Source organism: Callospermophilus lateralis, chromosome 11, assembly GCF_048772815.1.
Source record: "Callospermophilus lateralis isolate mCalLat2 chromosome 11, mCalLat2.hap1, whole genome shotgun sequence".
Classification (NCBI taxonomy): domain Eukaryota; kingdom Metazoa; phylum Chordata; class Mammalia; order Rodentia; family Sciuridae; genus Callospermophilus; species Callospermophilus lateralis.
The window spans coordinates 54,584,627-54,602,138 of record NC_135315.1 but is presented as its reverse complement, the minus strand read 5'-3'; the positions used below and the strand labels follow the sequence as shown (position 1 = coordinate 54,602,138).

Genomic DNA, 17,512 nt, shown 5'->3' with positions numbered 1-17,512 from the left:
TCAAATCCTTTGGAACAAATGGGGGAGGGATGGAGCGGAGGTTGTGATGCACACTATCAGGAAGGAGAAATGAGTAAGAGCAGTTGCTGAGAGCCCCCAAGGGTATGAATCTTTGGCCAGAGCAGGAGCCTCTGGGCTAGTAGAAGCCTGGGGCAGGGGCTTCACGGGTCTTGCAGCTATAGAAACCAAGGCTGATATTTTAGCCATGATACCTCTAACCTAGCAACCCTCTCCCTTCCCTCCCAAAGATCAGCAGGGGAGAGCCCTTGGCTCTACACCCTGGGCTATCACCTTACAGGTGTAGGAATTGAAGTATAAACCAATGAGACCAAAAAGAGGACTCGAACAATGTCTGATTCTTCCCCAGTTTTTACCCAAAGCTCTAGTTCTTGAAACTAGAGACTCTAGCAGGACCAGAGAAAAGAAATTAGGGATGGAGGAAGGTAAACGGAGGAAGAGGGAAATGAGAAGAAAGAGAAAACTGGCCCATGAGAGAGACTGAGGTTGAGAAGAGAGTGAGCTTAGAGAAAGAAGGGGATACGTTTCAGCTGGGGAGAGGGTTGGAACTTTCTAAGAGGCAGACCCATTGCCCAAGACACTAGGGAATCCTGAGGGAAGAAGCCCAGTTCAGAGGTTAAGGGATCCTAGGCAGGAGGAAGCAAGACAGGAAAGATGGAAGGGCATGAGGGATCTTGAGATCTTCAGGAGGAACACACAGAGCAGGAGAGACCTGTGCCGACTCCTGTCCATTTCTATCAGAGCAATGGAGACATGCAAGAAAGAACAAAAGGAGCAGAGGGAAATCTTGGGCTTTAGGCTTCCTTTACTAGGGTGGGGCAGGGGCACTTTATTATGAAGGAGGTGTTGCTCCTCTGGGGGTAGCAAAGGCCACTGACCTGGTGGGGCTGGAAGTTGTGAATCTAGGTTCCAGCCCCAGAACCCTCTCTTTATGGGAACTTACCTGGTAATGTGACTTTGCTTATTCCATCGATATGATGGGACAACTGAATTAACGAGACACAGCACTCCCCCCTTATTGGCAGGGGATATCCTCCAAGACCCCAAGTAGATACCTGAAAATGCAGATGGTACCAAGCTCTGTATATATGTTTTTTTTTCTTATACATGCACATGTGTGATAAAGTTTAGAAATCAGACATGGAAAGAGATTAGCAACCACAGGTAGTAATAAGATAGGATAATTATAGCAATATATTGTGATAAAAGTTATATGAGTTCAGTTTTTCCTCTATTAAAAGAGTCAAGACAAATATTAATATTTTAGGACCATGTTTGATGGAAACAGGGTGATGCAAAACTGTGAATGAGTGGGGGACTGCTGTCCCTCTATGCCCCAGTTAAAAGACATAGTTTTCTGGATTTTGCTGTAGGGGGACTGAATTGGAGCATGTTTGTACACCTATCTCTATGCAAACCCATCTCTCTCCCTTTTTCTCTTGCTTTCTGTTCTTCACTCCCTCTTTTCCTCCTTCCCTCCTTCCCGACTCAAGGGTGAGACAGGAAAAAAAAAAAATCCTTTAAAAGAAGTAAGGGTTCTAAGCAGAATTTTCTGCTCCAACGGACACCAAAGATTTTCAACCAGACAGTGGTAAGGCTGGAATGAGAAGTTTTCTAGGACCAACCTGTCCAACAACCCTTGAGACAGACACCTTGTCAGAGACAGGGCTGAGGGAAAAGCATCCCCCTGGGGGATGGAGAACTTGGTGGCTAGAAGATGCCTAGATGGGATGTGCCCAGCTCTCTGGTTTAGTGTGTGCGTGTGTGGACACCCGGGGAGGACATTCTCACCTTACCCATGTCCTGTCCTCATCCCCTCGGCCAACAAGTGGCTCTGAAGGCTTAGGGGCCAGCTGTGAGACACATCTTTGAATCCGGGAGTGATCCGCTGCTATATTTAGACTGGTTACTTGTTTTCTGAGCCTTCTTAGAAGCCTCCAGCCTTCTAGAACAAACACTCATAAACCCATGGGGACCAGCCCTTAAGAAGGTTCATGTGTTTGTGGGGAAGAAAGCAGAGTGGACCCTGGCTCCCTGGCACCGCAGTCCCAGGGACACGTGCCCAGTGGGGAAGCGTGAGGGCTGCATCTTCGTCACCCCAAACCTCCATCCCCTCAAGATTCATGCCAGGCATTCCTGTTCACTCTGGGAAGTGAGCCTTGGGGAGGGGAGGAGAAAAAGAGCTTTGCAATTTCTTGAAATCCGTAAGAGGAAGCAGTCCATTGATCTCTCTGCTGTTCGTGGACTTGATTAAATATCCCCAGGGTAGATACTGAGGAATCCTCCCACCCTTCTTTTTTATAAAGGGCCATCCATGCAGAACTGAGGGAATGTCAAATTCCAGTTAAGGGCACAGTTGCTGGAGTCTGTTTTTTCTCTCCTCATGCCTTTACCAAACAGTCTGGGACTGATTTCCCCCAGCCCCAGCTGGGGGAAGGTGCCCTGGCTCTGAGAATGGAGGAACCCCCATCTCCCTTCCCCTGGTCTTGGGGGGAGGGTACAGACACTGCTCTGTTCATGGTTAGTTGCCCAGGAGCGGTCAACCATTGTCCACTCTCTAGGTTGAAGACAGAAAAGGGGCTGGGATGGGCTGGCAGTGGAGCCCCTCACAGAGAGGGTGGGCGTGGGTCTGCCTGATGCCCACTGCAGGGAAAAATTAATGAGGTGTGTGTGGAGAGGGTGGGCTAGTTAGCCCCCAGATCAGCAGCCCAGAAGACCATTGTTTAAATGCATTTGACAATGTGTCTGTACCCCTTTGGGCCACCGGTCTGAGAAAAGAGCAGCCAGGACAGAGTAATGGAGCTGCGGGTAGATGCAGCGGGGGAAGGGAAGCCAGAGTGGGAGAGGGAGTTCTGAACCCAGAAGGAGCCCAGCAAATGGGCTGAAATGGGGGAAAGAGGAGTGTGAATGGTGTAGGACAACTACCTCAGGGATGTCCTTCTTGTTGGGGGTGCTGAGCACCCCTTCTCTAGAAGCATTTGCCTCTGTCCTGCCTAAGCTCATGGTAGAGGACAAGCAGAGACCTGGAAAGATGGGAATGGTGAGCCCCTGAGATCCTGGGCATCACAGTGGCCCTCCCCACCCTGCCTCTCTCTGACCACCGAAGGTGCCTCCGGGGAGCAAAACAGGGGTGGAGAAGGCAGGCCTGAGTGGCGGTCATAGTTCAGACTTAGAGGCCTGGAAGAAATGTGGGGATGATCAGGAAGGGCACTCCTGAAGTCCCTGCAGCTCATTGCTACTCCCCTTGGGCTAGGGGGACAAGAGCTAAAGCCCCAGAGAACTTGAGGGTGAATCAGGTAGGCCTAGGGAAAGCCAGTCCCCTAGAGGAGGGGGGCCAGGGCCTCCAGTTGGAACAGGACAGGGGATCCTAACAGCAAAGACGCAGCTGAAGGACAGAATGCTCCCTGTCGCCGGGTTGAAGAGAGGGAAGGAGGGCCAGGGTGGGGTCAGCAAAGGAAGGGCCACTTGGTGGGGACCAGAGAGTTCCAGCAGGCAGAAGAGAATCGTTATTGTGCTTATGAACACAGCAGCTCTCCAACTGCGAGAGCGAGCAGGCAGTTTGTAGGCACTAGAAGATTTCCGTGATGCATTCTAGGTCAAGGAATGAGACCCAGCAGCCTCTTCGGTCAGCCCACTGACTGTACCCACTGGCCGGTTCCAACCCAGGCAGCTTCAGATTGGGAGAGGGTCTTTTTTGGCTGACAAAACCTGCCACTGAGTCCTTAGAAGGGGGAGGAGGGACGTGGGACAGAGGGGAGCCTGTGAAGGTGTGGGAGTGAGATTGGGGCCCTCACCTCTCTCCTCACTCCCCGGGGATTCTACTGGAAGAGTAAGAGCAGTCGCTCCAGATACTGGGTCTGAGTGTTGGACCAGGCCAAGGGGCTGTGTCCCCTGGGGGGTATGGCTTTCTCAACCAAGGTGCACACCCCCACCTCCCACAGAGGGGACCCGGGAAGGGAGAAGTACCAGGAGAGAAGCTCTGCTCCTGACCCCTCCCCTGTCCTGCCCTGCCCTGCCCAGTCCCAGCCCATCAGGTGGCCCCAGCCGGGCCCCCCGCCAGTCACACGGTCACTTCAGTCTTGCTGGCGGTATAGCAGGTGTGGTGGCCAGGTATGTAGTGCAGCTGCTCCACCGTGTTGTGTCTCCGTGAGGCAAAGGCGTGGCGCTTGGCTGCCGTGGAGTGACTCTTGCCCAGGGTGGCATAGGAGTTATTGGAGGCACTGGGATGGGAGTGCATCTTGGTCATGCGGTAACGGTCCAGCACGGGCGTGGACACAAAGACGTCCGTGTGCGAGATGGCCCGTGACAGCGACTGCTCGGGGAAGGCCGTCCGCTCTGGGGACAGCAGCGGGTCCTGGGAGTGCAGGCGCTCGGTGGAGAGCAGCTGCTCATCAGACAGGATGCGGTCGTAGGGCATACTGAATTCATCGGGCAGGCGCCGCTCTGGGGACAGGACCCTGTCCTGGGACATGGCCCGGATGGGCCTGCGGGGTCGTTCTCGTGGCAACGGCTTCTGCTGTGACATCTGGATGACATTGAGGGGGAGAGTGCCCCGGGCAGCCAGATCAGGCAAGTGTCTCCGTCTCATGTAATACTCATCAGCCTCCTTGTCAGCTGCAGGGGAGACAGAGAGAGAGAGAGAGAGAGAGAGAGAGAGAGAGAGAGAGAGAAGACAACACGTGACCCCATAGCCAGGGCCTTGGATAGAGTCCTTCAGGCAACTTGATTAACACAGACCTGTAACTCTTCCAGGACAACATAGTCAAAGTCCTTTAGTTGATGGAGTGGGACACAGAGGCTCAGACAAGTGAAGGCCATGCTACTCTACTGAATGTGCAAACTAGCCCCTGGGGACTTGTGCAGTGCAGGTTCTGATTCAGGGGTTTGGTAGGGATCCAACAGTCTGCCTCTCTAACATGCTCCCAGCTGCTGCTCCTGGTCCAAGGACCACCTCAAGTAGCAAGAGGTTAAGGGGCTCCCTCAAGATTACCAGAGAGTTCCTGCAGAGCTGATGCAAGCCCAACTCTCTGAGCCCTCCTGCCCTGACGCTGTACCTATCTCACCACAGTCCTGAAATAGAATGGTTCCCTGTCTTGCTGAAACATCTAAGCAGCACTTGGCAGCTTTCAGATACGAGGTCTAGAGCCTCTTTGGGAGCTGGGTCACAGAACCAGCCTCCTGGTAGGATAAGTAAGATGCTCCAACTACAAGGCACTTGTGAAAATCCTTAACTTAGCAATATAGTAACACCTTCTCTGGAATAGCAGCCAATGCGCAGGAAGCCAACACACGGGCATCCAGCCCCCACACAGCCATACAATCAGCCTACACAAACTCTTGCCTGTACCCACAACTATAGCAGGCTGGAAGGATCCTATGTGTGCATTTCATTCAGATGCTCCATGCTCTTCTTCCAGACCTTCCCTCTAGACCTTTGAATTTATGTAGGATACACACAAACCTGCTTTGCCCCAAATTTCAGCCGTGAGACCTCCTATAGACAGCATTTGAATTTTCTGCCAAATGCAGGAATGGGGCCTGCTTCTCATTTGGCCCAGAGGAGTCGCTGATGGATATATCCTGCCTAATGAGTGACATTCCCTCATTTCAGTAAATCCATCAGATTCCTCAACTCATCAGAGATGCCCTCCTCTTGCCAGAGAAACTCAATGTTCCACCACAGAGGTGTCTGATGTAACCTTGAGCCATCCTACCCAGAAGCCCTGAGTCTTGAATCGCAGTTGGATGATCATCAAAAGAGATTAATAGGGAGAGCAGGGGGCAAGAGTGGTCCAAGGGTCAGAAGATCTGGAAAGGAGAGCTGTCATTCAATGAACTTTCTTGACTTCTCAGTATCTTAAATCCATCAATACCATAGCCTACCTAGACTCAAATGGCAGAATTGCAGTCCCTGGATAAACCAGCTTTAACTGATGAAATGGGATTTGCACCTGAGAGGTAGAAGTCTTTGGTCCTTAAGATGGCATTGCTTTGGTTAGAGAGGGAGCTGGTTTATGAGGCTTTTGAAGGATCTCAGAGAAAGCTCTGGACACTACTACTGTCTATTTCAAGATAGGATATAGAGCAAGAAGTGCCCCTGGTTTGAAAAACACAGGTGGTGTGTAGGCTAGGGAAGGCTCCTTGCATGAGTTGAAGTGCTGCCCCATATGGGAATGTAGATCTGAGTCCCGTGGCCTCTGTTCTATCTATGGAAAGAGTGAACTCAGATCATGTACACCTTCCTGTGTACCACTCCCTCTTTGTCCTTGGGATTCTGCACCTGTCCTCTTGGTTACTAGACAAGAGAGTGAGACAGAGGAGGATGCTTTGGAGATCCCCGGAGACAGACCTCAGCCCCAAGGGGAATGTGGCTTACTTAGCCTCTTCAGAGATGAGTACTTGCTCGGGTTGGTCTTCACTGCAGACTCATAGGAGGGGGGAAGGTGAGCCAAGTTCTGGAAAGAGCGGGAGAAGGAGAGGTCATAGGGCTCGGTGGCGGATGTCAGGATGTTGTTCATCCTTGGCTTCTCTGCAAGAAAAGGGAGGAAAGTGCATTGCATCAGTGAAGACAAAAGCTGAGGTAGGCAAGAGATAGAGTCCAGGTTTCCTCTCTCCACTTTCTGCCTCATCACTCACTAGAGTCCCCCTTCTGCTTTCCTGAACCACTATGCTAGGACACAGCAGGTGCTGTTGACTCAGTTTCCCTCGGGTTCAGTTCCAGTTGTCAATAAGCCTAGGAGGAGGTTTTAACTGTCACTGGCTCCTATGGCGTTGACCATTCCTTGAATCGCAGACTGAACTCAGACTCAGAAGTAGAATTTTTCTCCTGGGACATCACTAGGTTGTCTGATGAAAATGTAAGCCAGATGTAACTAAGGCGCATCATACAATCATCCACTTCTGTGCTGAAGTATCCTCTACTAATAGCTGCAGGAAAACCCCACTCTCTTGACTCAGACAAATCGGACTTGGGAGGAGCTGCAGTGACTTGTTCTACATACCCATGGAGGAAGTGCATCTAGGACTCAACTCTGCTGCAGGTCCAACCCACGCTCTGTGCAGGATGTCATTCCGCTCCTCAGACAGCTACTGCTCCTTTGGCCCTCTCCAAGCTCCACCCTGACAAGCCATTGTGAACCACACCCCTCCAAGGTATCTTACTTTAATCCCTTTCCCAGAAGCCCCCTTAGTCCTCTCTAAGGTGCTAGAGGAAAGAATGTGGGCAAAAATGCTCATCACACCCTTCCTCTTCCCCTGAGATTTTTCCTCTTCCCCTGAGATTCCAAGGTCAGAAGAGAGAGGATGGAATATTGCTCAGTGACAGACCTGGGGAGAAAATGGAGGAAGGAATGGAAAAAATGGTAAAAGGGAAATGAAGTGAATGACCAATGGGGGCACCATGCAGGGTGAGCTAGGAGCCAGATTAGGAATAAGACAGGAAGGGAGAGAGCTGGGGCATGGCTGGGTAAGGGAGAGGTGGTGAGCATTGGGGTCAGAAAGGAGTGGTGGGAAGGCAGACAAGCATGTCCTAAAGCTTGACAGGAGGAGGAGGAGCCACAAAAAAAAAAAAAAAAAAAAAAAAGACAGGAGGTAGTTGCTGGTGGAAATAGAAACCAGGCAGTTGAGAGGCTACAGTTTGGCTGCATCATCCCTCCATCCTCCATGGTTGGTATACCTCTAAGAAGGGGTCTTGGGACAGATGTGCAGATGGACTGTAGTTTCTCACACCTCTTGGCAAAGAGTGTGCTGGAATCATGGAACACGAGAATTCTGTGGACAATGGGGGGAGCGAGAAGCCCTCCTCGGCTTTATCCAAGGGCAACTCCAAGAATTAGGGAACTCCTGGCTTCTCTATCCTTTCCTGCCTGCATTGTCACCCCCCAGAACTGGGGATTGAGCCAGAGGATTTCAGCCAATCAGCTGTTGTTCATACCAGCTCGGTACATATGTGAGGGGGTGGGGGATGCTGTGCATCCCTGAGAGATCAGAACATACTGTACAGAGAGCACCTCCCTGGCATGGACCAGGACAGATGCCAGGAAATGGGGTGGGCAGGAAGCTGACAGCTCTGATCCCTAGACTTGGTTCATAGCCACCAGTCCCTTAGCCTTTGTTTCTTCACTTCTGGATGTACTTGAGAAGAGCAGACTTTTTTTTTTCTGCTCACCCCCTTCCAAATGCAATATTTCTGGATACTGTTGCTCCACCACTGTTTTCTAAAGCATGACACTGAGTCAGTGCCAACTCTAACTTGCCTTTTGTCCCCATCAGGATTGCCCCTGGCCCCTTGATCATGCTTTCTCTCCTTCCTTACTCTTCCTCTATCAGATTCTGCCTTAACTCCAAGCTCTTGGTTGTGATCACGTCACATCTTTTCAGCTCACAATGACATCTTCTCTTCTGGCTTGCTTAACCCTTCTCGCCAGTTCCACCTGGGTTAGTGTCTAACTGGTCTCTAATAATTTGACCTGAGTTGGTCTCGTGGCTCTTCATCGATTGCCATCTTCTTGACAGCATATGCCTTGCTCTCGGATTTTCCTGATTATTCCCTATTACTTGGCACCAAACCAGGATCCAATTGGACCTCTGTGGTTAATCAGGCCTCCTCCTTTCTTAATAATTGCTGTGCCAATTCCTGGGGAAAAGATAATATCTAAGACAAGAATGCTCCCCCTACACCTTAAGCTGCTCAAGGGCAGGTACTGGAGCTCATCAACCCCCATCTCCTTGCCTCAGTTGGAGGAAAGATGGCAGGAAGAGAGAGAAGGAGGATGGCTCTTCCTTTTGTACTTGATCCTCTGTGCTTGTGCTGGCTCCTTCTGGGGAAAAATCAGCTCAGCCTTTGCTCTTTCCAGAATGTTACTGAGCCAGTGGAAGCTCTCGCCACCATGGACATCCTGGGGCTCCCTATCTCTACTCTCTGATTTTCTCTTTGGGGATTCTTGCACAGATTGTTCTCACTCCCAAGGCTTCTGTTGCTGTCTCCAAAGTTTAACTTGGATCTTCTGCACTAACCTTCCTCCAGACTTCATTTCTGTATCCCTACCTGCCTGCTGAAAGATTTTTTTTTCTTGCAAATCCTATATTCATATTAAACTACTGATGTCCAGATCCAAACTCACCACGAACAACTCCATTCCCTGTACACATGATTTTCCTGATTGCTTAGGTGGTATTATCAGCCCCTCCTCCACTCTTCTCATTAACCTTGGCTTGCTATTCTTCATGGCTCTCCTCAGCCGAGCTCAGTTACTAACAAATCTTTCTCAACAGGTTTCATATATCGATCCTCTTTCCTGCTCCCTCAACACTGCCACCTCTTTTAAATGATCTCTCTCAGTTCTAATTCTAGCTAGACCCTACAACCTGAAATATCTGATTATACTACTCTTTAGTCATATATTTCTACTAGGAGCACTACACTTAAGGAACACATCAAAATAGTCTATTCCCCTACTTTTAATTAAAATGTCCCTCTACCTCAATGCTGAGGCACTGTGCAATCTCACATGAGAGTGGTAGGTCTCTACCATGTGGGTTGTTGAATTTATCTTTGTATTTTTCAGACTCTCTCTCACTAAAACGTGAATAATGCTTATGCTCTTACATAGCAAAGAGACAGGAATAATTGAAAGCTTCACAGTTTACATAGCTGTCTTATGTTCTGTTGAGCTTTGAACAGGGACTCCCCAAATAGGTTTTTCTCCGCGGTCCCAAATATTGTGACCTGGTGGGAGGATGTTAGAACCCAGGAGGAAAAAACATGGTTTTGTAACTCTTTGGCTGTCCTCTGCTAAGGGTTCTCTGCCTCTTTCCCTGGCCAAGAGGCTGAAGCCCAATCAGCTCTGAGTTTCATCGAATATTAATTAGTTTGGGGAAGATGGAGATAGTTTAACCAAGTCTCATGTCCATTTGTGTTAATGATGCCAAAAGTAGATTTGGGCAAAGAAGTGTGTTCATCTTCTTGCTGTAGACACAGAATCTATGACCGCAAGAAGTGACATGTATTGCAAATGTAAATGAGTTGAGAAAGGATCTTGCTTCTTCTCTTTCATGGCAGGAAATCACTATGATATCAGAGACAGAAGCACCAAGAGGGAAAAAGAGAAAGTGAAGATTTGTGGCCAGGAGGAGGGCAGGCATGTGGCTCCTCAGTTTCAGTGAGTCAATGACCATGCATTTGATGCTCTGATAGGCATCCATGGTTGGAATGGAGCCACTTGGAATGAGGATGGAATGCCGAGTGCTCTCAGTCATCTCTCACCATGTGTAGGGGTCTGGGTAGCACTGCTTAAAATCGGATGATTATACTGATGATCACCTGAAAGTCACAGAAAAGAAAAATTTAAAGAAGGGCTCAAACATTCAACGTCTCCCCAACATGAGAGCAGCTCTCTTTACCTCTAAGTCTTTTTCTGACTCAAGGGAAGTTCTTCTAAGAAAGGCAGGAGTTAGTGTATTATGCTCCAAGAAACTTCCCCTGCTGTTTCTGTCTCTCTCCTGCTGCATCTGGGCTTCCTCTGTCACCATGGTGACCCACACCCATCCCTGGATGTGGCATACCAGCTATACACATTTGTTGGGATAGAGGGAGGTGAAGAAGGAGCATTTGGCAAGCATATCTACATAGGATGGGGAATTGAGTTGGTGGGAGGGTGCTAGGGTGTGGTTAACCAGGATTAGGATCCCTGACTTAGGTTTTTGTTTTATTTTATTTTATTTTTTAATTTTTTTGGTACTGAGGATTGAACCCAGGGACACTCAACTACTGAGCCACATCCCCAGTCCTCTATTGTATTGTATTTAGAGACAGGGTCTCACTGAGTTGCTTAGGGCCTTGCTAAGTTGCTGAGGCTGGCTTTGAACTCACCATCCTCCTGCCTCAGCCTCCAAAGCTGCTGGGATTACAGAAGTGCACCATCGTGCCCAGATTAAGAATTTTAAATACAGGTGTCTAGGGATATCCTGAGATGCAGCAAGCTGGTGAGAACTATCCATTGCCTGAGATCCCGGAGTCCTGGGTTCTAGGCTAAATGACATACCCAATAATTTAGAAGCATTTCTTTTATTAATAATGCAAAAGCCTACTTAGATGGATCCACAAAATAAATAGATTTTTGGTATTGCTGTCAAAGTCCAGAGTTCAGGGCATTCCAAGGGCTTCTAAAATGGTTAGAATGGAGATTTAGCTTGCCTCTAATGTATACTCCCAACATTGTATTATTGCTACAACTCAGTATTGTATTTTTTAAAAATATTTTTTTTTAGTTATAGAGGGCACAATATCTTTGTTTATTTATTTTTATGTGGTTCTGAGGATCTAACCCGAGTCTCACACATGTGAGGCGAGCGCTCTACTGCTGAGCCACAACCCCAGCCCAACAGTATTGTATTCTTGATTTCTCTGGTGTGTGTATCTAATTTTAACCAAGAGACACAAGGTACTTTTTTTTTTTCTTTATTTCAGTACTGGGGATTGACCCCAAGGGGGCTATGAGTGAGCTACATTCCCAATGTTTTAAAAATTTTATTTTGACACAGGGTGTCACTGAGTTGCCCAGGCTGGCCTTGAACATCTGATCCTCCTGCCTCAAACTCCCAAGTCACTGGGATTACAGGAGAGTGCCACCACACCAGCCTGCCAGGGTCTTTGCTTTATTATACCTACACCGTGGAATATGGCTCTGTCATAATTTTGTTTATTTTTTTGTGGTGCTGAGGATCTAACAGGGCTAGTACATCATCTTCACAGGGCTAGTACATCTGTCTCTATTTTTGTACATCTTGTTGAAATTGTCTTTCTTACCCTTGGCATTATACTCTCTGGCTACTCACTCCCTAGTTCCTTTACGGTATCCCCTTTCCCTCTTCTCTAAGAACGGAGGCTCCATCAGGCTCACTACTCTTCATGAAGACTTCAACGCCAACTTCAACGCCATTCAAAATATTCCACCCTCTTGTCCAAAGTGATAGTTCGCAAATCTGCAACTTTAGACTGAGGCAAATCTGATTTGCAATTTACATTTTAAACTGCTAATGGACATCCCTTGACATTCCTGCCCTCACTCCAGACCATAAGTCCCAAAGTAAGTTTATCATTTTATTCTCCTTTGTTCAAGCTCTAGGTACTTATGTTTCATGGGTGTGGAAGGTGAAACATCAGTCATCTTGATTGTTTTCCTCCTTTCATTCTCCATATTCACATGAACCCTCCAAGTTTTCTTCCAATTGTTTTCTCCTTAATCCAGGCCCACACTATATCTTTATTGTCAAGATTTTGCTTAGCTGTAAGCTCCGGCCATTTCTAAGACAAATCATCCTGTATCCTCTTAACCACATAACATTCCCCAAACCAATAAATCTGGGCTCTAAAATATCAAGCACACTATCTAATATGATGTGGGCTTGGGCAGCAGGCCAGAATCTCTCATTTGAAGAGAACGTCCCTTCCTGAGAAAGATAAAGTTAAAGCCAGGGAAGAAAATATTTGCCAAAGGTTGAATAGGACCTGGATTTAAGAAGAAGAGGAAATCCAGGAAAGGAGAGAAAATATTTTTTTTCCTCTTCCTCATTTCCAGAAACAAGGAAAAAGTCTTATTCATTTCCTCCCTCCCTCTTTCTCTCCCTCCCTATCCTCTCTCAATCTTTCCCTTTCTTTATTTGGTTGATTGGTTGGTTTTTAAGCAATATGGCAGCATCAACAACAGGGGGTGCCCAGGTTAAATGGTGGAGAGTTTTTAATCTAGGGTCTTGGCAACACCAGGCAAGGATTATGGACAATGCAGATTCAGATAATTTCTGATAACCGATTATACTCTATGCCCTGTGCTAAACTCATGCACATGGATTTTTTTCTTCTAAAATTATTTTTCTAATTTTAATTGTACATATTTATGAAGTTCAAATTCCATATATATTGAGTAACGACCCAATCAGGGCACTTAGCATTTCCATCTCCTAAAACATTGAACAAAATGTCTTGGATCAACAAATAATATTTGTAGATATTTATGGGTTACAGTGTGATATTCAATACACGTGTATAACATGTACGATCAAATGATGATAATTAACATTTCCTTCTCCTTATCTCTCCTCTGTATTTGGAGTCTTTGAATCCCTCTCTTCTAGTTATCCACAGGTATATAATAGGCTGTTGTGAACTCTAGCCCCCTCCCCTTATGCTATATGCAGGACATTAGAGCTCATTCCTTGTGTCTAATTGTTTTGGTATACATTATCCAACCCCCTTCTACTCCTATTGCCCCCATCCTTCCCAACCTCTGGTAATCACTCTACTACATTCAGATCAATTTTTAAGCTTCTATATGAGAGAGAACATATGGTATTTGTCTTTCTGTGTCTGACATATTTCACTTAACATAATTCCCCCAGTTCCATTGATTTTCACATGCATTTTTTTCTAAACTAATCCTTCCAAAGATCCCCATGTGATTCAGAGAAGAGTAGAATGAATATAGATTATTGGCCTATCATTTGCCAGACACTATAAAACTCTCTAAATACCTTAATTGCAATCTTTATGTATTTGTCTTTTTTTCTTTTACAGATGAGGTCATGAACTTCATCTGAGTTCACATATTTTGTATGTAAATACCATGCTTTTTCTTTTGTTTGTGTCTCACTGAAAATGTTTTTTTTTCTAACACTTGAATTTTTCCTGTGTTGGTATTAAGGAGAAATATCTTCAATTAAATATAAAGATAAAATTAAAACTGCCCTAAGATAATCACTGTGACATTTTGTTTCATTTTCTTTTGTTCCATTTCTTGCATAAATAACTGTGTGTGCTTACACATCCACACACCCACACACAACCCCCCCACACACACTTAAATAATGTTACATGAATACTTCTGTAGATATGTGTCATTTTCCACACAGATTACAGTTCTAAAATGGATTAAAACATGATGGTGATTTGATCCTCACCCTTCTGCAAAATTTCCAATGTATGAGGCTATTTATTGCAGTATTTTTACATTAACAAAAGCAAGGAAACAATCCAAGTGCTTATACATATGTGTGGATATGCACATAGAGATAAAAATATATAGTTCCCCTATTGCAAGCATGCTGCACATGTTACTTTAATTTTTTTTATACTTATCAAACATCATATCTTGGATATATTTTCATGTTTTAAAATATGCCTTGAAATATTTTCTATAATTTCACAATGGTCTTTGTATAGAATAACCTGTTCTTTATTTCTGTATATTATTTCTTTAGATAATATTTCTATACATCATTTGTATCAAATACAGAAAAATATATTTGTTCAAGCATTATACATTGAAGTATATATATTTAAGCATACCTCTATATTTTGGTATTTAGGTTGTTTAAAAGTTTAAGAATGATAAACCAAACAACCTTAACACAAATCTGTGGCAATGTGTCTTTTCCCTAGGCTAATAATTAAAAACATTTCTAAGTCAGCATGTCATCAATTACCCAACAGTGTGATAAAGTAGATGATAGATTTCCTCATATTGAAACATTGAACTATTCCCGGAACACATTCTAACTCATTCTATTTGATTCTGTTGTCTTCTTATTTCATTACAACTCTGGCTTGTATTTGCTTATATTTAATTGACATACATTACGCATTCATAAAATTTGTATTTTTCTGTGCTAACACTGTCAAGGAGTTTTGTTTGAAGATAATGATTTTTGTGAAGCCAAATGGATAGCATGGAATCTTTCCCTCTACTTTGAAATTATTTATATAGCACGTGAAGTATCTATTCTTTGGAAGTTTGAAGGAATGTAACAATAAAAATGCCTTGTGTCTTTTGGCGGGGGTGGGGGGGGTGGGGGACGGTCCTTCTGTTAGCACAGGACTAGAGGTGGGCTTGTGTTATTTCATTGACGGCTTCACTGCTTTGGGAAGTAGATATTGTTATCATTGCCAGTTTAGAGATAAGGAAACAGGTTTTTAAAGATTGAATATTTTGCCCAATGTTATATAGCTAGCAAGAGAATCTGGAATGCAAATCCTAGTAGACTAGCACTAGATCCCAAATCCTTAACCAATATGTATCTTGCTGTCTCATGCTTGGCAACATAGTCCTTGCAAATTGATTCATTCAAGCTTTCCGATCCTAATTTCAATTTGTAATTTATATTTTTCTTAAAAAAAAAAAAACAACCTTATTGGACATTTAAAATCTTATTGCCTGAAAACTGTAATCCCCCCTACAACATTCTCTATACACGAAGGCATTTCCTCTTCATTGTTCTTTAATTTTGTGTCCATGTTTTCTGAATTAGCAATGTATTCATTTTATTCTTCTTTTCTAAAAAAAAATGACCTGTACATATTGATTCTATATTTTTTTCTATCTTCAAATAATTATTGTAATGCTTTTGGATTTGTTAAGTCCTGCCTCTTCATTTTCTTTGGTTTTGGTTTGTTATTGTTTTATAATTTCTTGGCTTGAATCTTAGGCTATTTATTTTCCTTTTTTTATTAATAATATAAGGTTTTCTGCTCTGAATTTACATCTGGCATTATCCCATGAGCATCAGTACGCAGTGTCCTTATTGTTGTTGTGTCCTCGGTGATCTGTAATTGCAGCCTTGCTATCCTCTCTGACCCATGAGTTATTTAGTAGAGTGTTGTTAAATTTCAAAGTGTTGTTGATTTGAACTTTTGCCATTAATTTTCAGTTTTACTGTACTGAGGTCAGAGAACAAGGCCTTTCCGAATTTTGCTTTCTGGAATTTCAATGGGATCTCCTTTGTGGGTTAATAGAAGATCAATTTTTATAAATGTTTTATGAGTACTTAGAGAAAAGGTATATTTTCACTTTGTAGAGTACAAAATTGACGTCTATCTATTAAATCAGACACATGACATGCATTATTCAGTTTCTCTATACCCTAATTCATTCTTTACCTACTTAATCTGTCAAAGACTGAGGGAGTTGTGTGAAGGTCTCCCACTACTCTTCCGCACCTGTCATGTTCTCTTTGTATTTCTTACAGAAATGGTTTTATAGATCTCATAGCTACATTATGTAGCACACACAAAAAAACCCTCATGACACTTATATCTTCTTCATAGATGGTACCTTTATTGACATGAAATAACACTCTCTGTCCTGTTTAATGCCTTTCTTTACCTTTAAGTTCATGGAATCTGCTATTTATATTGCCAGTCCAGCTTCTTTTTTGTTTGCATTTCTCTGATAAACTTTGCCTGTCTTTTGATATCTAACCTTTCTATATTATGCTATTTTAAGTTTGTCTCTTGATGAAAATACACATGTATGAATATATATGAAATAGGAATATATATTAAATATATTCTATGTATTCGTGTCTCTATATATGTATATGCATATGTGTGTGTCTATCTATCTATCTATATATATAGAGAGAGACCTTATGTGCTTTACTACTTTCTGCTTTCTAAGTTGTCCTGATAGCTAAAGGAAATTCCTCCTGCTCACAAAACTGTCCTGTGTTCTCCTGGAGTATCCCTCCTGCTTCCTGCACCCTACCATGCAGCCCAAACTCCAGGTGTTCTGGATAATTTGACCAGGTGTGTATACCTGACTTCACCTGGACCAATTGGAATTCCTACTCTAGAAATAAGGAATCATTACAAGAGAAACAGTAGTCTCTGTATGGCTAGAAATGTGACCATGTAAACTAAGTAGCTCTGGATCGTTCTGTGGGTTTAGGAGAGAGAAAATATGTCTTTAGAAACTGTAGGATGCTGCATTTTCCCAAAATGGCCCTGGTTATATATCTAGTCTCATGTGCTTCCCAGAACCTTGCCTTTTCCCCTTGAGAAGAGTATAACAGTATATTGAAACTTGGAGGCCATTGTGACTCCTTAATGAATAGAACACAGCAAAAGTAAGGGTGCATGACTTCTGAGACTAGGTTGCAAAAGATGTTGTGCCTTCCCCCCGCCCCTGCCCCGCCACCCCGTTCTCTCTCTTTTGACACACTCAAACTTGGATCCTAGACACCATGTTGTAAGGAAGTTCAGGCCACATGAAGGGGTTATACATAAGGCTGATAATCCCAACTGAGGTCTTTGTAAATAGTCAACACCCACAGGCCAAACATGGGGGTGAGCAACACTTCAGATGAAGCTGACTTTAGCCATCTAGCAGCCCCAGATGAATCAAGTGGAATAGAGACAAACTATCCCCACTGATTTTTGCCAAAATCACAGATTTATAAGCAAAAAGAGAGGTTGGCTTTATTGTGCCCTTTTAAGTTTAAATGTTTATTTGAGGTAGCTGTAGATTGACATGCAACTACAATAAATTCAAAAAGATCCTCTGTATATTCTGCCCAGTTTCCTCAGTGCAAAACTTTAGTGCTATATCAAAATCAGTATATTCTCATTGATACAGTCAAGTTACAGACATTTCTATCACTGCAAAGATTTCTCATGTTGCCTTTTTTTATGGCCACATCCACTATTCTTCCTGTACCCATCCCC

At 44.5% G+C, this 17,512-nt stretch overlaps 1 protein-coding gene across 3 annotated transcripts in view; it reads right to left on the bottom strand.

Moving 5' to 3' along the window:
• Positions 1-4,078: 4,078 nt before the first annotated feature.
• Shisa6 (shisa family member 6) overlaps positions 4,079-17,512 on the bottom strand; it is a 279,709-nt gene continuing 266,275 nt past the window's right edge. For 2 of the 3 annotated variants that reach the window (XM_076871188.1, XM_076871189.1), the window contains 2 exons: positions 6,395-6,547; positions 4,079-4,632 (listed from right to left, as the gene is read on the bottom strand). In XM_076871188.1, the coding sequence (XP_076727303.1) occupies positions 4,079-4,632; positions 6,395-6,547 (707 nt within the window). Of the gene's footprint in view, positions 4,633-6,394; positions 6,548-10,282; positions 10,340-17,512 lie in introns of all 3 variants that reach the window. The other variant, XM_076871187.1, reaches the window with a different exon arrangement.